Source organism: Staurois parvus, unplaced genomic scaffold (genome assembly GCF_062004578.1).
Source record: "Staurois parvus isolate SC_StPar_1 unplaced genomic scaffold, SC_StPar_1.0 ptg000059l, whole genome shotgun sequence".
Classification (NCBI taxonomy): Eukaryota; Metazoa; Chordata; class Amphibia; order Anura; family Ranidae; genus Staurois; species Staurois parvus.
Genome location: NW_028317855.1, coordinates 4,409,616 through 4,435,157, shown reverse-complemented (window position 1 = coordinate 4,435,157; position 25,542 = coordinate 4,409,616). Strand labels below are relative to the sequence as shown.

Here is a 25,542-nt window from a genome sequence, read left to right as displayed (position 1 = left end):
AGGATCAGGAAAAGCTTGGCATTTGTCTTATCCTGTTATCCCATCTATTTCTTGACCTTTTCATTCCCCTTCCTGTGTCTTTGCACATGTAACAAATCCCCCATCACCTGTGCATATGAATAATCCCCCACCACATGCAATTGATTACCATGTATGTACTATTTTCTCAAACCTAGCTGCTGTAATGTACAAACATTTTTTTACGAACAACATTGTGCCATGACCTTTACGGATTGCAAAAGAAATCAAGTGTTCATATATGTTAACTCTGCTTCTATAAAGTGCAAAGGTACCAATTCATTACCACTGATGTCAATATATTGACTTCAATACAACTAACCTGCTCATGGATGGATGGAAATTTGGCCAATTCTGTTGAACCGGCCGAATTTCGATCTGTCTATGACAGACCTAAGATATATTTTTTGTTCTTGCTGAAAATGTTCTTAGAATGAAAACGCAATGAATACAGCCACCACATCTAATGACTGGCAAGCTACAATGTATATTTGTTTTATAGCTTTAGATACACTTTAGTAGTATTAGATACTTTAGCAGCTAGAGGGAGCATTTTTAATGGTCTGTGTACACTTAGAAGTATGGGTTTCCTTTTTTAGGCTTAACCTGTTCCCTGTGAGCTGCTAATGCGTAACAATATTTCCAGCACTCTGAGAAGTGTAACTTTACTGCTAAAATCAAGGTAAATACCTGTGGGAGGGGCTTCAGTCTTCTCAGGATTCTTAGGAAGACAATCTTGTCTGGATCCACCTCCTTTGCTTCTCTTGTGTTTGATGTTGGCTCTGGGTTGTCTGCTCCCCCCTACCTCCTCTTTTCTTCTCTCACACAACACACAGCTCAGATCGATTCTCTCACAGACACCTATCTGCACACTGGGTAACTGCCTGCTCTTCTTCTGCAGTTCTTACATGTAAAGTTCCCAGATAAAAATGGCTGTGAGCTGTGTGTTGTGAGATTTTTATATATTAGCAGCTCACAGGGAATAGGATAAAGCTAAAAAAAAAAATAGAAAACCTCTTCTTCTCTTAAGTGTCCCACTGGTTTGATGTTAAAATCAATGAATGTGTGGTACAGTAAAGCAGCCTATTTTTTATGCATGGGTTGCCAATGGGCCACAGCAATGATACAATGTACATAACCTTTTAAGAATTGTGCTTGGGACTCTACCGTACAATGCACTGGGTTGCCGTTAACAATGCGATGCTACCTAATCTGTGCACAGGTAGATATAGATTTCTGCAAACTTTAGCAATAAATAAAGAACTGGGTTTAGAGCAAACATAATTTTCATTATATTCAGGATAGTACAAACCTCTGTGAATAGTTACGTTTTACAGCACTATCAAGGGGACAGACTGGAGCATGGCGAAAGACTAAGTATAACTCATAAGTGACTCAAAAAAAGAAAAAATAGCCCAGTCTCTTCAAATATAAACTCCCCCTAAAATTGTACATCTGCTCTATTTTAAATGTTTAAAAGTCATGCCTAAGAACAAGACACCACGAGATGTCTGCTACTAACTTTATTTTTTTAGCTAAGCCACTTCTGTGCCTTTGCCTAATTTAGTTTCACTTTGGTAATGGTTCCAGATCTTTACTGACTTAATGACTAAGCTCCTCCATCCGTCATTAACATGTCCAGAGTGATGAAGAAGTAATACCTGGGCTCTCTCAGGGATGATAAAAAAAGACCTTCTCCCTCAACCTTAGGTAGACCGGGTACAGTAAATTATTCCAAAACCTTCCATTCGCCAGCATAACTATGATCAACAAGTTAAAGCAGGGTTGCTCCAACTTTTGAAGAGTGAGGGATATTTAGGGATTTGTAAACTGGTCGCAGGCCACAATGAAATGGAATGGTTCAGAATTTCAATTTTTTTTATCTTGAACAGCATAATGAACATTTTCCTTCTGCAGCTGCTGAATGCCAGCAGGAGGGAGAGAAAAAGCTGGCTTTCAGCAGTTGCAGGAGGAAACTGGAGAGGATCAGTTCCTGTTTTTGCCATCCCTCCTGTTCCAAGTGTAAAAGAGAATGTGAGAAGGTGGTCACACAGGCCCCCTGGAGCATGGGTCGGGGTTGTCACTGCGTCCCCTGACGCTGCACCAGTGGTTGGAGGGGGGTAAAAAAAAGTCTCCGCTATGGAGTTGTTTCAGAGCCCATTGGCCTTTTACTCCTTCAGTTAGAATATTATACAGGGGGTCTTCCATGTAGCTCCCCATTTGTTCCTCTGTAGTGCCAAAGCTTCTGAATATAATTTTTTTTCTGTGCTACAGAAGCTGCCATTTCAACCCAGTACAGACATTCCTCTCTACTCTCACCCACAAGGTGGTATTCTTGTAGCCATCACCTCTGTGAGGCAAGAGTTTGGCCTTATCTTGCAAGAATTCTTTCTGGTTTAACCTAAGGTAGTTCTCACCTTCACCTCAACCAGGGCATTGTTCTCTTGCCCCTCTGACTGGTTTCAGTTTACCGAAGGTAAATTCCCTCCATTGTCTGGAGGTTTTTCAGGTAATGAATCTCAGCCTTGGCCTCTTTCAGAAACACTGTTGCAGTTTTGTGATCTTTGATGGACCCCGTAAGGGTACAGGCCAAGAACTTTATTATAAGCTTACCTGTAGATAAGAGTATAAAATAAAGTTTACTACAACTATAAATAGGAATGCATTCGTTTATTTTTTTTCCCAAATTTTTTTTTAACTGGTGTCATATTCAAGTCACACCTTTTGATTTACATTTTGAATGAAATCGTGAATACAAGGTAACAATACATTATTACACTGTGTTACTCCAAGAACACTTGCAAACTATCTGCAAGTGTCATTGTACAAAGTTGCCTTTTTGTTAGAATTCCATTTAATATTCCTCTGCTTTTCAGAGTTGTTTTTTCCCCCTATAAGCCATACTTTTGTTGGAGATAATGAAAGGGGATTATCAGAACTGGACCATGGATCAACGGAAGAAGGTGGCTTGGTCTGATGAATCATATTTTCTTTTACATCATGTGGATGGCTGGGCGCTTGTATGTTGCTTACCTATGGAAGAGATTGCACCAGGATGCAGTATGGGAAGAAGGCAAGCAGGGGGAGGTAGTGTGATGCTTTAGGCAAGGTTTTGTTTGGAAATCTTGGGTCCTACCATTTATGTGGATGTTACGTGACACATACCACCTACCTAAACATTGTTGCTTACCAAGTACACCACTTCAAACAGTAATCCCTGATGGCAGTGGCCTTTTTTTAGATGGATTATGCACCCCTGCTGTGCTGCAAAAATAGTTCAAGAATGGTTTGTGGCACTTAATAATGGGTTTAAAGTGTTGACTTTGCCTCCAAATTCTTCAGATCTCAATCTAATCCTGCATCTGTGGGATGTGTTTGAAAAACAAGTCCAACCCATGGAGTCCCCACTTCGCAACTTACAGGACCTAAAGGATCTGCTATTGATGGCTTAGTGCCAGATACCACAGCATACTTTTAAGAGGTCTAGTGGTGTCCACGCCTTGATGGGTCAGGGGCATTGAAACTGAACTTCAGTTAAACAGCTAAATGAGATTTTTTTTTCCTCTGCTACACTTAGGTAACACTTACAGGTCTTGTTCCTCCCCCAGCCTGTGAATGGACAGTGAATGATGAAGCAGCAGATTGATGAGCCAGACTATCTTACTGTTAGTGTGCTCTCTACTCCTATCAGCATGTTCCTTGTTAGCACATGAGTACTGCAGCAGAGCTGACTGACTCCTTGTGTCCCTTTTCCTTCTCCATTCCTGCTGTATAGAGGATTCCAAAATGCTGATGCCAAGTCAGTGAGGTCCTTAATTTACTTTGAATTTAAAAAGTACATTTAGGGCCAGTTTACACCAGAATGAGGATAGGGAATCCTGCATTCCGTGCGTGTTTCCTGAACCATGTTCAAAATGCACTGCAGTTGTGATCTGCAGCAGGTGTCAAGGTTAACTACATGACACCCCAAGTAAATGTTGCAAAAATTGTGCGTTTGCCTGCATTTATTTAAAAAACACACAGCAACTGGATTTCATGGTACTGGTGCATGCACTGCATTTGGTGTGGTGTGGCACAATTTCAGCCCAATAAAATGAATGGATTAAAAGCACATGTGAATTACACAGGAATGTACAGTGTGTTCCTGTGCAATTCATGGTGTGAACCGGCCCTAAGTGATGTGTTAATGAATACAGGTCTACATTAATTTGTACTCCTATATATCTGCCTGGATTTGAGCTTTATAATTTATTTCCTTTTTTCATTTTTAAAGTTTGAGATTTGTGTCATGTCAGTGATTTAGTTCTTGATAATGTTACATAAACGTTTTAATTTATGACATAAATTACAACATATATTTAATCACCCACACTGGTGTCTTTAATCTGAGTCTTTTGGATTTTTTGTTACAAAAATGAATGTGTGATCATTTTGGGTATTTTACAAAAGGCTTAACACTTTTTTTTTATTTATATGCTGCCGTGTAGTCACAGTATGCAAATTTAAAATGCCAGAAGCATCGGGAAAAAAATGGCAAATCATGTCTCTCATTAGAGGATAGGTTTTTCAAATGTACAGTACTGTGCAAAAGTCATAAGCACTTTAGATCTCTTAGATTGTAAGCTCCAAGGAGCAGGTCCCTCCTAACCCTCTTGTATAGAACTGTATTGTTGCTGTATTGTCTCCTGTTATGTTGTAAAGCGATGAGAAAACTGTTGGCGCTATATAAATCCTGTATAATAATAATTAAGCAATTGCGCTCCAGAGGATTCCCCCCCGTCGTCTTGACCAGGCCAATTTTTGCAACACTGCGCTGCATTACTTACAATTGCATGGTCATGCAACGCTGCACCCAAATTAAATTTACGTACTTTTTTTTCCGTCCCACAAATAAAGCTTTCTTTTGGTGGTATTTTGATTGCATTTTTTATTTTTTGCAGTATGAAAAAAAAAAAAAAAGACTGACAGCTTTGCGATAAAAACAATATTTTTGACTTTCTGCCATTAAACATGTCCAATAAGAAGAATTAAAAAAAAATAAAATTTCATCATAAATTTAGGCAAAAATGTATTCTGCTACATGTCTTTGCTAAAAAAAAAAATCCTAATACGTGTAAATTAATTGGCTTACGTGAAAGTTATAAAGTTTATAAATGGCGGTATATATTGGAATTTTTTTTTCACTAGTAATGGCGGCAATCAGTGACTTATAGCGGGACTGCGGTGGGCATTCTGACACTGGGGGGAACTGACTTGGTGTCACTGACATCCCCAGTGACACCAGTACAGTGATCAGTGCTCATAAAAACGCACTGACACTGTACTGGAGAGGACGGTTTGGGTGATATTTGGAGACAAGATTGGTGATGTAATTTGTGGCAGAGTTATAAATGGGAAGCCAGTGGAGGGATTTTCAGAGAGTCTGACAGCAGAATTCATGATAGACTGAAGAGTGGATAGCCTGCGATGAGGTAGGCCAATGAGGAGGGAGTTACAATAGTCAAGACGAGAGATAACCAGGGAGTGAATATGTTGCTTAGTAGTTTCAGAGGTTAAGAATGGGCGTATCTTAGAGATATTGTGGTGGTAAAGTCTACAAAATTTTGACATATTGGACTTGGGGCTGAAAGGACAGATGGGAGTCTAGAATTACACCTAGTACCCTGGTATGAGGGGAGGGACTGATGGTTGTATTATTGATCTTGATGGAGAAGTCAGGGGAGGTGGCAAGGGCTGGAGGGAATAGTATGAACTCTGTTTTCGAAAGCTTGAATTTGAGGAAGTGGAGTGACATCCATGCTGATATGTCACTTAGTAGGTTAGTAATGCCAGAGAAGACTGAAGGGGTGAGGTGAGGAGTGGAAAGATAGATTTGTGTGTCATAAGCATAGAGATGGTACTTAAAGCCATGGGAGTTTATTAAGTGACCAAGGGAGGAGATGTAGATGGAGAAGAGAACGGGTCCAAGGACAGAACCTTGAGCAACCCCTACAGAAAGAGGAAGTGGATAGTAGGAGACAGTTATAGGTAATGCTGAAGGAGCGCTGCGATGGGTAGGAGGAGAACCAGCAGAGAGCAGAGTCTCAGAGGCCAAGAGAGTGGAATTTTTTTTTTTTTGTTTTTTTTTGAGGAGGGGATTGTCAACAGTATCAAAAGCCGCAGAGAGGTTAAGTAGCAAAGAGTACGGAGTAGTGGCCATTGGTTTTAGCAGTTATTAAATCATTAGTGAGTTTTAGTAGGGCAGTTTGTGGAGTGTAGTGAGCGAAAGCCAAACTGTAAAGGGTCAAGAAGGTTGTTGTCAGTGAGGTAGGAGCTCAGGTGATTGTAGACTAATCATTCTAAGAGTTTAGAGGTAAACAGGAGCAGGGAGATGGGTCTTAAGTTATTCAGATTGGTGGGGTCCAGCGAGGGTTTTTTAAGTATGGGAGTGATGTGTGCATGCTTTAGAGGGGTGGGAAAGGCACCATTAGAAAGGGAGAGATTGAAAATGTGAGTGAGGGAGCATAGGATAGAAGAAGCGGGTGACTGTAGTAGTTGTGAGGGGACAGGATCCACGGGGCAAGTGGTGAGATGGGCTTCTGTGAAAACTTTAGTGACCTCTTCAGTAGTAGCAAGGTCAAAAGAGGAAAGTGTTGAGGGAGGTTTAGTATAAGGTATGCTAAGTGGCATAGATGTCTGTGCAGTGGAAATGCCCCTACTAATTGCATCAATCTTGTTTTTAAAATGAGACAACGTGGACTGGATGACAAAGTATTAATAAGAGTGACAAAGTAGGCTTGTTTGGCAGTATGGAGGGAGGAATTTATGTTAAGAAAGCAGATTTATAGAGGGTGAATGCTTGCTGAGATTTGGTTTTACGCCACAATCGCTCCAGTGCATGGCTATGGCTCTGCTGTTATCAGTCTGCCACGGTTGTAATGGCCGAGGCCTGATACTTCGTGTAATTAGAGTAGCAAGTGAGTCTAGTGTGGATGAAAGTGAACTGTTGTAGACCGCAGTGGCCAGGTCAGGGCAGGATATGGGAGAGATTCTGTCATAGAGGCGGTCAGTTGCAGAGTGGAAAAGAGAAGGGTTTAAGTTGTGAAAGTTTCTGCGGGTAATTGTTTGCTTCTTGGAGGGATAGGTGTTTGAAGACAAGGACACTGTGAAGGTGATGAGATTGTGATCAGAGAGAGGAAAGGGGGTGTTTGTGAGGTTTTAGGGAGTGCAAAGATGGGAGAAAACAAGGGATAATGTATTTCCATCAGAGTGAGTGGAGGACTGTGTCCATTATGTTAAGGAAAAGATGAGGTTAGGTTGAAGAGTTGGGATGTAGCTGGGTTGTTAAAATTAATGTTAACGTCTCCAAGATTGATGGTGGGTATTTCAGAGGAGAGAAAGTAGGGTAGCCAGGCAGAGAAGTCATCAAGAAAGTGGGACACCGATCCAGGAGGCCGGTAGATCACTGCAATCCTCAGAAAACAGCCGAATGCAGTGAGTCTTGAAAGAAGAGAAGGATAGAGGGAGGGTTATGGAGGACTTGAAAGGTGCTAAGTGGGGATAGAAGCAAACCAACTCCACCTCCACCTGTAAAAATATAAATGTAGCCTGTCTTAAAAGTGGACAGTGTCAGCAGGGCAGCGGTTGGTATTAGTAGAGTAGCTGTTGATGTCAATCAGTAGAGCAGTGGATGGTGTCAGTAGGTTTTTTTATTTGTATCTTTTTAATTTTTTTACAGCTTTTTAAAATACATTTTACAGTTTTATTTTATTTTTTATTTTTTTTCAGGAGCCCTATTGGGGAGGCTTTGGTGAAGTATCAAGGGTCTAAACAGACCCCTGATGTCTCACTTTTGAGACAGAAAAAAAGGACTGAGGACAGATTCCCCAGACTTTCTGCAGCCTAAGCTGAAACTGGGTGGGGATCTGGATTTTTACCAACCCCCTATCCTGACACTCTAAGGGCAGCCTGGCCCTGTCCACAGTAATGTCCCCTGCCCCCCCCCAGTAACCCCCCATAGTGTCTTCTGCCCCACCCCACAGTAGTGCCCTCTGCCCCCCTCCCAGCAATGTCATTTGACCCCCCCACACACACACACACACACACAAAGCAGTGTCATAGCTTAATTTTCCTACCTGCATAGGTGTACACAGAGTGGAGAATAGGAGGCTGAACAGCTCTGGATGTAGGGCGGGATCTACTGGAGCTACCTTTTCATAATTTTAAGCTGGTGATTGGTTGCTAGGACTGCCCCATGCCCTAGTAACCAATCAACTGCTGGATAACTTGAAAAGTTTACTTGGCCAGCTCTCCCACCTTATGTTGTCTGTCAAGAGCTGTGTAGCCTCCTGCTCCCTGTTCTGCTTTGAATAAGGATGATCGTGGCAGAGGAGGCTGGGACCGAAGCAGCAGGGTTCAGCAAAGCAAATAAGTGTTCCTGATCTAACCATTGTCCGCGGTTACCGACCCCTGTTTTATAAGATACCAGCCCACATGCCTAATCTGGTTGGAAAATGCAGCTTTTAAATATAAAATTTAAATAAAATTTACACTCCTAATATTTGCAAAATCCAGTGATTTTGTTTTTTTTTTTCCTTTTTCATAGAATTTGTTACTTTCAGATTTTCAGTGAATCAGGTCCATTGAATTCAGTGAAATTAGATAGCATGGGGAGGTGGAAACTAATTTAACAACACACAATATATGTGGGTAGAGCCATGGAAAAAACAAAAAAACAAAAAAAAAAAAGAAATCTGCCTGCCTCTCTTTAACTACTGTGTCGTGGATGAATAATGCTGTGGTAACTATGCAGGAGTGCTACATAGATATTGTATTCAGCATAAACTACTTCTGCCCAAGAACAAAACATTTTGATATGCCCCAATTCAGTCACTCTCATGATGCTAATGTTATCTGATTACTTTTGTCAGTGCTGAGAACCTTCTAAAAGAAGTTATTTTCATAGGAGGATAATGACTGCCTATTACTGTATCCTGTCTTGAACAAGATTTAACATGCCGATCAGTGCAGCTGTGCTCAATGACTTCAAATCAAGTCTTTCAGCAGCTGATGACAGGAATTGAAAGGCCATTTTATATATGGCTTCTTTCATTACACCTTTATGAGATCATCCAATATACACAATCCAGCCCCACCTTAGGGTGGCACAAAAAATGTAAATTAATGTGAAAGTTTTCCTTGTGTTTCTGTGAGTATTTTGTAAAAAAACATTTTTTGTAAAACCTGTTTTATCAGCCATTTGAGGCAGCATCGATTGGGTTGAGTAAAATCTTATCTGCTCTGCCCTTTTAATTGGATTATTGAATGGGAGTTATCTGGATGTCAGACTACACTAAAACACATGCTAGTTAATTTTTAGTTAGTGCAATGAAGCTCTTCTCCAACTTTACCGAAAATATTTAACTTCATTTATAAAGTGCAGACTTCATACTTTCTAACTTGCTTTTGTAGTAATGAGAGATGCATTTAAGTGCAATATACAAACATTTTAGTCAGAACATTTCCAAGTATCTATCAAATGATCAGTATAAGTCACCCTTTTTGTCAAGTAGAGTAAAAAAAAAGCGTGGAAAAACATCAATGCTTTTCTTTTATACTAATTTTTGAAAATAAGCAAAAAAATAAATTAAAGGTTATTTTTTGCAGTTTCTAATAGCGTACAGAGGGACTCGCCCTCTCTATTTACCTATTTGCGGAGAATAAAAGAAAATCCCACATTTTGGGTTGTTACCACAACAGTAATAGGGGAAATATTCAAATGAGGACAAAAATTCCTGTGACCCTGGTGACAACCTGAGATTTCCCTCACTTTCCCTTGCTGGTGCAGCTTCTTTTTTAGAGGGTCATAGTCATTGTCCCAGAAACAGATGTTTTAAGCATTTTACTTAAAACTTTTTACTGTTCCCAAACAAAGAAGGGGAGCATTCACCCCATAGGATCTGAAGGTCCCCAACTTCTTTCCCTGAGTGCAAAAGTCCATATAGAATCCATCCGATCAGTCATTGCATCCCTTCATTCAGAGACGACCTGGCCTTCGTAGGCATCAAGCATGCCTATTTACAAGGGGTCTTCAAAAAGTTTCTGCACTTTTATTTATATACATGTATACCATAGTTTGTAGACGCTATGACTTTCACACAAACCAATTATTATACTCTTAATGGAATTTTTTTTTTACTAAAGCAGATATGTAGCAGGATACATTTTGATTTAAAGTTATGAAAAGAACCTGACTTTATTGGATAAAGCAAAGGGATGAAAAAAGACAAAAACATTTTTGAAAAAAAATATTGTCTGCTTTCTGTTAGAACATATATAACAAAGTAGAAAATACTGTTTGGGTTTTTCTGTCTTTTTTCTTGCTGATCAAATACCACCAAAAGAAAGCTCTATTTTAAGTGGAAAAAAAATTATATAAATTAATTTTGTACAGTGTTGCACGATCAACAATTTCCTGTTAACCACTTGCCCTCCAGAGGATTTACCCCCCTTCCTGACCAAGCCATTTTTTGCATTACGGCACTGCATTACTTTAACTGACAATTGTGTGGTCATGCAATGCTGCATTTGAATGAAATTTACATCCTTTTTTTCCCCCCATGAATAGAGCTTTCTTTCGGTGGTGTTTGACCACCTGTGCGTTTTTTTTTTGTTTTGTTTTTTTGTTTTGTTTTTTTTGTGGTTTTTTTTGCGCTATAAAAAAAACCTGACAATTTTGAGAAAAAAACAATGTTTTTTACTCTTTGCTATTAAACATGCCAGTAAAAAAATTTTAGAAATACAATTTAGGCATAAATTTGGGCCAAACGTATTCTGCTACATGTCTGCTAAAGAAAAAAAAATGCCAGTACCTTTGGGATGAATTCGAGCAGAGACTGCAAGCCAGGCCTTCTCGTCCAACATCAGTGCCTGACCTGACAAATGTGCTTCTGGAAGAATGGTCAAATCTTCCCATAGACACACTCCTGAACCTTGTGGATGGCCGTGTAAATTTATTTTACACGGCCGTAATTTAATACGTGTAAATGAATTGGCTTACGTGAAGGTTATAGCGTTTACAAATTGCGGTATATGTGCGGGGATTTTTGTTTGTCTTATTTTTACTAGTAATGGCGGCAATCAGCAGGACTGCAGCGGGCATTCTGACACTGGGGGAGGAACTGACTTGGTGTCACTGACATCCCCAGTGACACCAATACACAGTGATCAGTGCTAACAAAAAGCACTGATACTGTACTGATGGCACTGGGCAGGAAGGGGTCAACATGTGAGGCGATCAAAGGGTTAACTGTGTGCTGTTTCACAGTAAGCTGTGTCTGTGCTTTCAACTGTAAGCATACTGCTTTGTAACCCATACAAAGCAGTGTGCTGGAGCTGACGGGAGAGAACTGTATTGTTTACATACAGTTCTTCCCCCCCCATTGGGAAAACTCGCCGATCACCTGGTGCCGGTGAGTAATCACCGGTCGTGACCCAGTGATTGACAGACAAGACCATGAATAGCGGCGCAGATAGGCCGTGCGCGCACCCCCTACCCGGAACTGCAAAATTTATATATATATGTGTGTGTGTGTGTGCGTGAAGGTGTAAAACCTTCCGGAGCTCAAGGGGTCGTAGGATAGATATACAACTAGTATAGTTATCCTTTATATCCAACAGATGGTAGCAGTTTCTGCAGAGTTTCAGTTGAAACCTCAACCTACAGGAGTCATTGCTGGACCTATCTCAGCCTGGAGTTCCTGGGTCTGAGGCTGGACACACAATGTCCCTTTGCTCTCATACCAGAGGAAGCCCTCAGTTTGTGCATAAGTCCCATGGTGGCCTCCTTCGTGGTGGTGCCTTATGCCCAGTTTCACTCCACACCATTACATTCTGGCCACCTGGGATACAAAAGACTAACCAAAGCATTTGACCCCAAGGCCAGACCTCTCCCTATGTGGTGGATTTCCAATCTGTTACTGGATATAGAGAAACCTTTTTCCTCTGCAGTAGTGGACAATTTTCATGACTGATCCTCTCTATGGTAGAAATTCATGTTCCAGGACTGCCTGCCGTGCACATCACAAGCTTGCAAAACTGACAAGAGGACTCTGGTCGCTGGGTTTATCGGTATGGTCTTGAGGAACAGGGGCCTTTTGGATTCGGTCATCCCTAAACTCTTGAAGGCTAGGAAGTTGTAAACTCTACCGTGATGCCTGGAAGGTCTACTTTGCTTGGTGTGTTCATCCTAAAAAGTACTTTGTTTTTTCTCCAGTCTTGCCTGGACCAACATTTGACTAATAAGGGGCAAGTCGCATTCTGTTTCCAGACTTGGCCTCTCACTCTCTAGTCAAGACCTTTGTTCAGAGAACATTTCCCCTATTCAATCCCCTTTTTTTGTTAGGATCTCAGTCTGATTCTCTTGGCTCTTCAGAAATTGCCGTTTAAACATATCCAGAAGACTCCATTGTCTGACCTTACCCGTAAGGTGACCTTTCTTGTGACTAGGCGCAAGGAGAGTCTGAGTTACTAGCCTTATTCTGTAAAGAGCCTTTCTTCAAGTTTGTCCTAAGGCCTCCTATTTTGTAAAGATGGTCTCTGCTTTTCACCTTTATCATCACATTGTCCTCCTTATGTTGTTCTCTGAAGCTTCCTAAAGAAAATTTCCCGGTACTGCCTGGATGTAGTGCATGCTGTGACCAGTTGACCAGTTTTTGGGCATAAGACATTCTGAGTCTTGACCTGTTATGTGTGCCTGTTGGCATTGTTTGCTGAGTTGCCCACCGTCTCAGTTGAAATGCTTTTTGGCATACCTGTTGTAGTGATTTAAAGCGTGCAATGTCCTGTTCATGTAGAATTAGGAAAATAGGATTTTTAAATTTTAAAAATCTTTTCCTGGAGTACAGTACAGAACACAGCCTCCTGCTCTATTATTATGATGTCCCTTTTTCTTGCTACAAAACTGAAGTTAGCAGGGGGTGGGAAGTGTTATTTATGGAGGATACCCCTGCAGTCTTTCTTTTTACCACTGTCCAATTACCGGAAGGTAGCTGCATTTAATGTTGTCGTAATGACTAGGCTTCTTGCACATTTACTGGTTTACTCAGGAACTTGTGATGCCGGGTGCAAGGGGCCAAAGGTTGCCAGTATTGTGGTCCCTTGCACATGGGCGACACAAGTTCCTGAGTAAACATCAGTAAATTAGCAGCAGCAGTTTCCCATGTCCCAGCCTTGAGCAGCTTCCTGGAACGCTACAACGCCGAATCCAACAACAAAAATGGCCGCTCCACCACTTTCGGTTCCCGTGTAACGTCAGACGTCAAGTCCCTTAACGCGTTTCGTCACTTCCGGACTTCCTCATAAGGGAGCGGCCATTTTTGTTGTTGGATTAGGCATTGTAGCGTTTCAGGAAGCTGCTCAAGGCTGGGACATGGGAAACTGCTGCTGATTGATGAAAACTTATATGTAAACACTACAAATAAATGTATTAGATCAATTTTAAATACTACACTATGTGGGCTTCTTTTTCTCTCTACTTATGAGTGACACATGAGGATGATGGATAAATGAGGAGAACTTAATGTATTGGAATCCTATTCTGGAAGTCTGACATACACTGGAGTGAGAGTCCAGGGAGAAGTAACATCAATACTGGAGTGAGAGTCCAGGGTGTACTCGAAAGGCTTGCTGTTACTTGATTTAGGGTAATTGTATGCAATTCAGATACCTAGAAGTGTTCACAGAGTGTTCACAATCATTATTTAGGAGTGTACACAGAGTGTTCACATATGTATATAGAGTGTACACAGAGTGATTTCACGATTTACGTGTTGTTCACGGTTTGAATCTTTCTATTTGCACATTTTGATAAATATTTTTGTGAAGCATATATTTAATTGAGGTAATACACTATTTTAGTTTCTTTTTCCTTTGAGGTATACGACTTGTTTGGACACATGGGGATGTTAAAGCTGAATACGGAGGAATAATTTTTTCGACTTTGTGCATATAATTTTTTACTGACACTAAAAGGTTTATTATTATTATTATACAGGATTTATATATCGCCAACAGTTTGCTCAGCACTTTACAATATAACGGGAGACAATACAGTTCAATACTAGAGGGAAAGGAGGGCCCTGCTCCTTATTTTGGGCTTTCAAGGGTGAAAGTGGGACTTTTATGTGTCATATAGGGTTGTATTATTGTTTGTTTATTTTTGGATACCGAATTTATATCACTACCTTTAGAAATATATTTACCTAGAAAAATGGCAACGTGTTCAATACTTATTTTACCCACTGTAAGTACATCAGAATTTGCTTTTACGTGATTGGTTAATTGAAGTGCATATTTACACAATTTATGGTGTAAAGATGCTCCACTTGGGCTCAATGCAAAATAAGGAGCACCGAACCACATTCAGAGTCCAAAATGACTTCAGTGATTCACCAAATGGCCAATGTGTTTGGGGACAAAACACGTATCCCCTTTATCAAGGCTCAGTAATTTTTGCACGTTTTTGGAATGGACTCACAAAGGAGTCAGGACATGATTATTCCAGTTTAACAGTTGCAACAAACCTTTTTTTCTGTACTATATGATGAGTACACTTTTGTTGCTATTCCAGTCAAGATAAAGTGCTGCAAGTGTAGCCTTAATCCCAGACTCCTTGGTTTGTCTGCATATCTGCTTAAGTGTGTCAAGGAGATTAGGTTGTAAGCTGTTCTGGGGACATGGACTGATGTGACCATTATGTGGGTGGGGCATCCAGCTCCTTTTTGTGGCCAACAGCCAGGCCCCACTTACGTTCAGGTCTTCAGGGCAAGATAATTGCTCTCCACCCAAAGCTGCACTTTATTCATGTGCACAGATGCAGGTCCTAGACCAGGGATATTGAATTAAAATTTACATTTTCTTCCAGCAGAGGTTGGAATCTCATGTTTGTGCCAAGACTTGGATCCTTCACATCACAGCCCCCTCGCCTCTTATATCACAGTCTTGTACTTACATTCGTGTCCTCCATCCCCCGCACATCACAGACCCCACTTCACAGAGCAGTATTACCTTCAGAGTAGTGTTCTTAGGCCCCCTTCACATCACCCCTACCCACTTCACAGTAGTGTACTGAACCTGATTCATATTGCACCCCCTTTTTTCACAGCAGTATCTCCAACCCCCTTTAGAATCACACCGCCCCCCCACAATACTTTCCTCTGCCCCATCACATCAAAGCTCTCGCACACGCGTACACACACACACACACACACACACTAGTGTGCTCTGCCCTCTTCACATCACCCCCCTCCCACACACACATGCACTGCACCCCCCCCCCCACATCATCTTCCCCACTGCACTACCAACAACCCCCCCTCTTCTCTTCGCAGCCCCCCACAGTGCTACCACACCTATCCATAAACTCCTCCCACAGCACTGCCCACCTTTCATATCACACCCTACCCCCACAGTAGTGTGCTCTGCCCTCTTGACATCCAGCCAGTGCTACCCCCCTTTACTCTCCTACCTTAGACTGTTTAAAGCAGGAGGCAGGATAGTAATGAACTGAGTGTGGGAGTCACAGCTCAGCATTGGATGGAAGGCAGGAGCGGAAGCTGCAAGAGTTAACTTTCCATGTTAACCAGCAGGTGATTGGTTGCTAGTGCACAGGGCAGTCCTGGCAATCACTTGCAGGTTAATATAAAAAGTTAACAGCCGGCAGTTCCCGTCCCCGCTCCTGCCTTCCATCCGATGTTGAGCTGTGCCTTCCACACTCAGTTCATTACTTATCCTGTCTCTCACTCTGCCTGGGGGTTAAAAAGCGGCTACTAAATGGCACGACTGTGGGTCCAGATGGGACAGTGGCTCGATCTGAATGCGGACCACAGTCTGCCATTTAGTGATTATGTACTAGACCTTCAGCCCCCCCCCCCATCCCTTTGGCTACAGTTCACATTAACCCCTTAACACCCAGAGTACTTCTCACTTAGGCCTATGTTTGCTGTTAAGATAGAGGTTCCAGAAGTCCATCTGTACACCTGGGGCTCATAAAAGCAAGGACCCAGGTCACCTGACACATGGAAAATGACGGGCTTTTCTCTCTCCACAAGGCAGGAGGACTCTTTTCCACCATCCCCCCCTCTACTGGGCCTATCAGGCTTTTGCACCAATAAATGCACATGGCTGAGCATTGTACATCATTCTATCTTGCTTCTAGAACACCACCACACAGAGGCTCCTGGTTGCAAAAGTAACTTTTTTACTTGCAAAAAAAGTAATAAACATTCTGTTTCAATAGCAGCAATGCATACTAATTGAATTCCACCACTTAATATGTAATCCCAACATTTTATATTCCTGATATGTGCCTGATGTACCATGTCCTGGTATGAACAAAGTATCCTGTTCTCTTTGTATTACTTTCTTTGTTTGAAATCCCTGGTGTTCCTGCCGGTCCCTCTACTTTCCTGTTAAAAATGGACTACAATAAGCAGGAGAACACACTGTGGTTAGTTCTCTAGTTGTGCTGGGAACTCAGTCTGATCTCCAATGATCAGACTTGTCCTAACCACCACCCCCCCCCACCACCATCACCAGACATTTACTGGGAGGTTAATTATACTGCTGTTTCTCCTTCCCTAGCTCTTATGCAGCTTAGAACAGAAGGAATGTGATCACATACAAAAAAGAAAACATAAGAAATTTACAATGGTTTTTTTTTTTATATCTATACAAAAATGTTTTCCCTTTAATACCTATTTTAAACTGAATAAGCTGTTTTACAAGGTGAGGGTTTACAATCACTTTAACTTCTCAGATGAGAGAGGGAGCATTGCAGTTTCCATTCTAAGCCCTAGGCCCTGCAGTCCTTCCTCAGCCCCACCCTTGAAAGGAGGAACACACAACTCTCCTCTGTTCTCTCTGGTGGTCATACCAAGCTTCAGAATCCAGAACCCCTAAGCTTACTCCTCCCTAGTCTGATATGCAAGAATGACCTAATTACCCCCCCCCCCCACCCCCACCCCTTCCACAGCGAGGAAAAACCGTAAAAGGAAAAGCACACCTGCCTACGTGTATATGCATTTAGTGTATTAGCAATAAATAAGTAAAAAATTACATTGTTGGCTTATAATGAAGGCAAGTTTTGTAACACAGGTATAGAGCAAATTTTTCTGAAGTGTTATCAGAACCCCAGATGTTTGAGAAAAAGTGGTTGTTCATTGTGGAAAGCTTCCTGTCAGTAATCTCATCGATGCAGTATGCATACACTTCTCCTTGTTGTTCTCCTCTGTTATTTATCCAAACCACCAACCCTATGTGTCTGTGTAGATGTGTGGAAAACACTGTAAGCATTCTAATAGGACCGGAGTATTAGGCGTAAACTAATAATAGTATGCTGTTTAGAAATAAAAGAATATCTTAAATTTAGCTGTTCAGCTTTTTTGGAATTAGTGACCTTGTTCTGTTGCATTGTAAGTTTACTGACTCTTGAATGTGTGTTAGTGAAAAATGTGTTTTTAAAAAAACAAATAGAAAATATTAGATATGTAAGTAGAACTCCACTATACTTGAAATGTGTTTGTGACCACATAACATAACCCCAGTGCAATTTCACACATACTATATGCCATTCTGTGTTTATGATTCTAATAGTCACACACATGTGGATGTGTTGGGAGTAGTAAATGCAACATAGCTCAAAGTAAATTATTTTATTTTTAAGCAAAAGGTTTGGCCGCACACAAGTTGTACTGTTGTGAATGTTCTCCTGAAATTGCAGTTGGGTTATAGAATATAAACGTGCATTATTAGAACTAATGTTTTTTATTTACTATTTTTATATATTATTTGTTTCTGAGTTTGTATGTATGGATTTTTTTAAAACACGTGTTTTTTAGTTGCAGGATGAGGAAAGAAGAAGACAACAACAACTGGAAGAGATCCGCAAAAGAGAAGCCGAAGATCGCATACGACAAGAAGAAGAACGTCGCCGCCAAGAGGAGGACCGAACAAAACGGGAAGCTGAAGAAAAGGTTTTGTACTCTATATATAAGATACAGCTGGTGCTACTCTTTTGACAAAAATGTGCTTTGTGCGAAGTAAATTTCTGGTGCTATATTTATCTAATTATTTAAAGGCACATTAACCAATTAAACCACATGCACATTGGGGTAACAATACACAAGTACTTCTAAGTATTTCATCAGGAACTCTTACACCCATAAGTGATCATTTTTCTTTCTTGCATGCACATCCCCCCTGGATCGTGCATGGCAAGTAAACTTTCAGTGAGTAATGTGAAAATCACCAGATCTCTGCTAAATTGGCTGAGAACAATAGAAATCACTCAATAGTTTTTCAAGCCCTTGTATCAAAACAGTTGTTTTCATTGCTAGTCTGTTTCAGTTATTTTGTTTCTCTCATGTCCTGTTGCATTTCCAGGACAGGAAGTGAAAGGAAGTCTCCCTAGTAGAATACAGCAAAAAAGAAAAACCTGATAGGGTTTTAACCCTTCTGTTCTGTATCCAAAATGAAAACAGACAGTAGTATATACCTCTGAGTGGCAAGATGTAAATCAATGTGTCCATTTCCATCTGGTCTATTCTAGCTCATTAGACTAAGTACAAGTGTGCATCCAAGTCGCCTTTTGTTAATCTGAATGGATAGAAACCTATACACATGCAAATAATTACATCTTGCTGCCCATAGAGAATACATGATTCTGTTTTTCCTCCATCATGAACGCGAGGAAAAAATGGAACAGAATCTAAATAGACACGGATGTCACGTGACATGTTTCTGTTAAGGTCTGGTCCAGCAGGGGGATCAGTCTGAATTCCCTGCTGAAATGGAATGGGAGCACTCATATGAAAGGGGCCTAAAAGTATACACATGTTGCCTATTGCAGCTAGCACAATATATATTTTTTTAATTTTCTGTTCTTTTCTGGAAACAAATTGCAGATTAAATTTCTCTTTCAAGCACATTTATATGCAGTTGTGAGAAAGTATGAACTCTGTGGATTTTTGTAGATTTGTGTACATTCATAATTAACAGCAAGGGTACTGTGGACACCCTTTAGAATTCTATCATGGTGCAGCACCTGTCAGAGTGTCCATACTGAACATATTGTCTCAGTGCACTGCCTCCCTAACACCCCACTTCACCTCCCCAGCCACTGTGCCCTTCACATGGACAGGGGCATGGCTGGGGAGTTTTGTACTTGGGGCAGGCAGAGCCTAATAGCTGACCAAGAGACTAGTTCCCCATCAGGTCCACTTTACTTTGGATTGTCAGATATGGTTGGATCAATAGGTGCTATTCAGTCCAATAGCAGCTTTAGAATCCACCCATTGCCATGCACTTTCAATGAAAAGTAAAGCAGACCTGATGGGGAACTAGCCTGTCTGTGCCCATCAGGCTTTACCTACCCAATGACAAGTCATTCCCAGATATGGGCATTGCCATATTTGGGTAATGGCATCACCTGTATCTCTGGCCCCTTAGTTTGCATTTGGCTTTGGCCAGGAAATCTCTCAGCCAACAGCTAAATGAGACCAGGAATAGAGCCCTGTATGGAAGGCTGTCATACATGATGGCTTCCCAGCACAGTGATTTCCCACTCTGTATATTTGTGTACTTCTTTATGCCAGCCCAGAGTTGGTCTTAATTACTGCCAGTTTCCCAGTCTGATAACTGCCAGTTATTCTTAAGACTGCCATATCAACAAGTTCTTGAAGTGGCGGTAGTAAAAACTATCTGGATGTGCTGGTTATGCTAAGGGAACTGCCACCAGTAATTTTGAATTCCCTTGATTGCATTTTACATTACTTTATCTTTATTACACAGACAGGTCAAACCATTTCAAGGCTAGAGGTGGAGGTTATTATGTGTACCCTTACAATAAGTAAGTTATGGAAGCCTCTCTGTCTGCCAGTAACCTCAACTAAATGCCTTCAAACGTGGTCACCAGTAGGAAGGTTACACAGTAATATGGGTTAAAGAAAAAAAAAAAAAAAAACTATGAACCTATGTCCATCAAAAAAACATCTGATGTATGTTCCAGTTTAGTTTAACCTGGAAAAAAAGATTTCCTGATTCCCAATCGGAATCTGACTCTAATAGAAATCTGATAAATTCATTGATCTACTTTCTATTGCATGTGAAGGTTAAAACTGTGTTCTCCCATTCTAAAGGGATGCCTTCATGTGTTTTTTTTTTTTTTGTTTTTTTTGGGGTGGGGGGGTTTGTGACCCTAAAGCAAACCCTGTTTTTTATTTTAACACACCATTGATAGTTTTATATAAGGTGATCCTGTACCCCCTAATTCTGAAGGGTGAAAAATTCAGTTCATTTTACCTTGTGGCTTTCCATTCAATTTTAGGTTTAATTTGGTTTTAAAGTATTTAGAGATATAAAGTGAGAAATAAAACAAAAAATACACATGTAAATGTTGGGTAGGTTCTGGTGAGCCTAAAATGCCAAGAGATTCATCACAACTGCAGGTAATGGGAGAGAATTAAGCTCTATAGAACATGCCCCAGAGACCAGGAGGACCACTATATGGCAATTATAAGCAGTGAAAGTAAGAAAAAAGTGTGGCAAGGGGGGGGGGAGAAAAAAAAGGGAAGCGACACAGTAAGGAATGGTGGGGGGGGGGGGCAGTGCAGCTATCCATTCCTATGCAATTGAGAGGTGTCACTATATGCCACAGTAACCATTACTTCATAAACAAAAGATGTAAAGTCAGATGAGTACCTGAAATAGGACCACACTGTCCACGTAAGCTTATATGACTCAAATTTGTCATTTTCCCTAGCAATCATGTGTTCCATATGGTCAATGTTGTCTACTTCACATGCCCATTAGGCCAGAGAAAGAGGTTCAGTTTTGCACCAGTGCCTCCCAATCACAGCCCTGGCCGCTGTCACAAAATGTCTAAGAAAGTTTCTCTTGAGCTGTTTATAAGAACCCGGGAGCATAGATAGTACTGTAATTTGAGGCTTATTCAGATATTTGTCTCCTACCAATTTTTTATATAGCTGTAAAATCTTATCCCGAAGTATCTCCAGCACATAACGAGTATAGAGGGGTCTACCTTATGTAGAATCATGGGGCATCAGCACCATCTTGATATTCGCTTGTAATTACACTCTTGGGCGAAAGAGGTAATCAACATTTTATATGCCAGCACCAGCGTCTTGTCCCAGTCCAAATTTTCAGGGGATTCATCCAGCTCTCCTTTTCATTTAGTTATAAAAGCTGGAGGGCGTGGGGAAGATTCTCTTAACAAAATTTGGTATACTAAGGAAAGCGTATGTTCCAGCCTGGAGGACTGTGAGAGTAATGACTCTGTGAAGGGTCTAGTCAAAGAGCCTAAAGGGAGTGTGGGGTCAAACATAATGTTTAAGCTGATTATACTCCAACCAAGCTCTCGAGGGGCTGGGACTCAATTCAATTTAATTCAGTTGACATTTCCAGTTTGTGTTCTGGCACACAAAACTAACTTGAACCATCATCAATATTGACTTTGTAAGTCATCAGAATCTAAAAGCTTTAAAGGATATCTACACCCAAGAATAAAAAGTAATACATTGCAGCTTGCCAGTCTTTGTATATTGTGTTTGCATTTGTTTTCTTTTTTCAGGTTAAGAACACTTTAAGTACATAAAATACCACAAAAGTGTTACCTTTCTTCTAAGGTATCTTCTGTAATCTACAAATTTTGCCTTCCAACATGTAACATACATGAAGCAAGGGGGTGGAGCTTGTAGTTCAAATTAGGAAAGTAAGCAATTTGTAGACCAAATTAGGAAAGCAAGTAATTTGTTTGTAGTCCCAAAATAGGTAAGAAATGGCAAGGCTGCTCCTCTATAAATACAGTATGAGAGAGCATTGTCACACCAGGAAGTGTGGTATTTGTAGGCTTACCAGTTGAAGATAAAGGATTAAAAACTTGAGAAAAGTAAACTAATAGACACTATATCTAAGGACTAGTAATCTGCATAATATTCTATCCTTTTTTGGGGGTTTAGATACCTTTTTTAATAGTGTCATTTTACAGCACAGATAGTGCTATCAATAAAGTGGAAGGAAATGCAACTTACCTGTTAAATTTATTTCTCCATCATGTTCCTTTGTGGACCTTTTCTTTCACACCTCCATCAAAATACTGTTCTTCTATGTGGCCACATGACCGCAAAGCTACGGCTGGTCCTAATCCTGTAACGCAGTGACATCACCCATTGGCGTCCATAGTGTTCTTGGCTGACAGAGTTCATGCCCACCTGCCGCAACTACATCAGAGGGAAGGGATAGAGTCAAAGCTTTGTAGGAATGTAACTGCTTAAAAAAACTTAGAAAAAAGTGTATGCCAATTTAGTCTGCAGAGTGTACCAAAGCTATGGGGAAACAACACTTAACAGGTATGTTGTATAGCCTTTCTTTCCACTTTAATATTGCCATACACACATTTTAAATTATTTCTAAAAAGAAATACATTTAGTATTATGGTACAAGAGGGTTTAAGTGCTAATAGATGCTACTTATCTGTTTATTTTATTGGCTAACAGATTATGGCCTATTAATATCCATATACAGTATGTATTGCATCCATGCATGTCTGTGTACATAGAAGACACACTTGGCTCAGTTTTATTTTGAGTGAGCAATAGTCAGGCTTCAGGAACGTCCTGCATGGCAAAGAGGCCCTCTCTTCCTTTCCAAAGAGATTTTGGCAACGTAAGATAGTGTTATGGCCAAAATCTGTAGGATCATCTGACGTGTCTCTCTGTTTGTGAATTAATAATTAAAAAACCAAGGAGAACAAATAAAAAATAATTTTTTTATCTTCTGCTTTACAGTAAATCAGCAGAAACCTCTCCCAGTGAATTATATACATTGCAAGTTTTTTTCTTAAAGATCCTTAACTGCTTCTGCTCTGTTTATATTTAGATAAGCCATTATAGAAGTAATATATTTTGGGGTGAGTCTTTTGTGGGACAATCTCTAATCACATGACTAGTTTCAAGTTTGTAATAAGAAATACCGCACATCCTAAGATGTTTTAAGCATATTAATAAACATAAAATTCCCAGAGCAAGAAACACAAGGACATTGCTGAGAACTCCATACACTCTGTTGCACTCTGCCTGTGTTCTATGCTCTTGATGACTTTCTAGAGACATTGGTCCAGGTAGGGGAGCAAGGGAATAAGTCTACAAATTTAGCACTATTGCGATGGTTGCAAAGAAAGCAAATTTGACACTGAAAGAAAAATCGTTTGTATGATAAAGCAGCAATTAATGCTTGCATTATAAAATGGATTTTGTAATCAATGATATATGTATTATTATGTCTTAAAACAGGTGTTCTATTTTAAAGCTAAGGCAAAAAATCTCTGCAATACATTTCCATACTTTGTCCCTATAGACAATGAAAGTATAAAAACTCACCTGTTGACCTGCCTAAAATACAAGAACTGGTGTCAGCCTTACCCAGTCATTGTTAAATTACTAAATCCTGCCCATTATTCTTATCCACAGAGCATAGGGGCTAAGGCTGGCCATAGATGGTTCGAATCTCTGCTACTTCAGCAGGAACCAGCCGAGATTCAAATCATGTGTGGTCAGGCTGAATGTACCAAGTTGATCGATTGATCAACTTGGGTACGACCAGCATGCAGGATTCACTTGTGGTTATCGATAGCAGCTGCTATAGCCGCTAGCATTAATCACTGTCTTCTCCCGGCAGGGAAGGCTTCCCCAAAAACACCCCCCCCCCCCGCCGGGAGTAGAAAATTGCTCAGCAGGAGGAATTCCCCTGTCAGCACTGTCTGTGTTGACGGGGGATTCATCTTGCAGGAAAAAAATTCAAATCACCTATGACCTACCTAAATGTACTTTTAGTTTAAGATAACAACTGGAAGGACTCCTTTCAATGGACACTTTATCAATGATATGTTTCAAAAAGACGAAAAGGGAGCAGATAAAGATGGCTATATAAAGTTAGCAGACTCCTTGATGCACACAAACGAGGTGGATGAAAAAAATCCTCCGTGCCAGTACATTGCGTTTAACACCACTTGGACCTGGTCGCTGTCAGAATAATACTGATCAGCGGCTGCATTCGCTGATTGACAAGTTTTCTTTGTGCTCAAGCTGTTAAGTAAGTCACTCAGGTGTTGCCCTCAGGTATGTAGCACAATATAAGCAATAGAGCCCATCAAGTGTACATGTCATCTTTGGTCAAAACATTATAAAAATCATTGAAATGCACTTTTTACACATTATTAAAGCACTAATGTATACTGTTTGTGTGCATGTGGCATGATATCAACAAATTGTGTGTGTGGGGTTTTGTTTTTTTTTTTTTTTTTTTGTTAATAACCATTATTGTATGTAAGCTTTGTTTTTGTTTCTTTTTATTTATCTTTTTGCACAAGCTTAATTACATTATTTATTTTTGGCTAGCAGAGGAGGCAGGAAGAGGAGTACTACAACCGTTTGGAAGCAGAGAGGCGCAGGCAACATGAGGAGGCAGAGCGGAGATTACTAGAGCCTGAAGAGCCTGGTCTGTACAGACCTCCACTCCCAAGGGAATATGAGCTCCCATCCCCACCCCTCCCGTCTAACGCTCCGCCTCCCCCACCTCAGCGAAACACTTCTTACCTCAAAACACAAGCTCTGTCACCTGACACCGTTTACACTGCCAAGTTTGTTGCATACACTGATGATGAGGAAGACACAAACCTAGCAGGTCAGGATAAGTACTCCAGCACAAGAAAGTCTTATGGTGACCTTCCTCCAGCTTCACATAAGCCACAGCTGCCTGCTGCACGCCAGCCTCGTCCTGTGTCCGATGGCATCTTTCTTTCAAACTCATTCCAGCCACCTACAGCCAATGCCAACAGTACTGGTAGCAAAACAGGCCTGGCCCCTCCCATAGCAAATAAGCCAGGTTTTCTTCACCAAAGCATCTCTAAAGGTACTGTTAAAAAATGTGTGACTAGTTGGAATACACCTCCTAACTCTTACACCTTGGTGATTTTTAGATTGAAGTCTGTCCTCTAATTTGTGGTTTTTCCCTCTCTACCACTATTTGGTGAATGATTACACTTCAAATACCCTTTCCAATCAGTTTTTCAACTTTTTCCTCTCCTTATACCACTTAAATGTTGTATTTTTTCCTCTTGGGTCTTAACAAGAAAAAACTTGATCAAATTGAAGTACTGTTGGTTTTGGCTACCATTGCTTTGCTTCTCCATATATTTCATTTAGGTTTGCTGTACATGTTTGTACTGCATGTACTTCTTACTCATTTTATTTTTTTCTAGTCAGTAGGTCAATCCACCCAGAAGGGATGTTCTAGGTTCCAATATAGTATGATAAGCTTCCATACATCTTAGGCACTAGTTTAGGGAGAGTGCTTTAACTTTGCATCATGCTATTCTAATGACTGTGAATAATTGCAATCCCTATATCCATATCAGTTACACTGGCAAACCCTCTTGGAGAACCACACTATGAACTATGAGCATTCTACTTT

At 40.6% G+C, this 25,542-nt stretch overlaps 1 protein-coding gene across 23 annotated transcripts in view; it reads left to right on the top strand.

Moving 5' to 3' along the window:
• Positions 1-25,542, top strand: part of AFDN (afadin, adherens junction formation factor) — a 314,907-nt gene that overhangs the window by 280,371 nt on the left and 8,994 nt on the right. For 9 of the 23 annotated variants that reach the window (XM_089668566.1, XM_089668562.1, XM_089668560.1 and 6 more), the window contains 2 exons: positions 17,895-18,029; positions 24,471-24,981. In XM_089668566.1, the coding sequence (XP_089524692.1) occupies positions 17,895-18,029; positions 24,471-24,981 (646 nt within the window). The remainder of the gene's footprint in view (positions 1-17,894; positions 18,030-24,470; positions 24,982-25,542) is intronic. The other 14 variants (XM_089668567.1, XM_089668579.1, XM_089668578.1 and 11 more) reach the window with 3 other exon arrangements.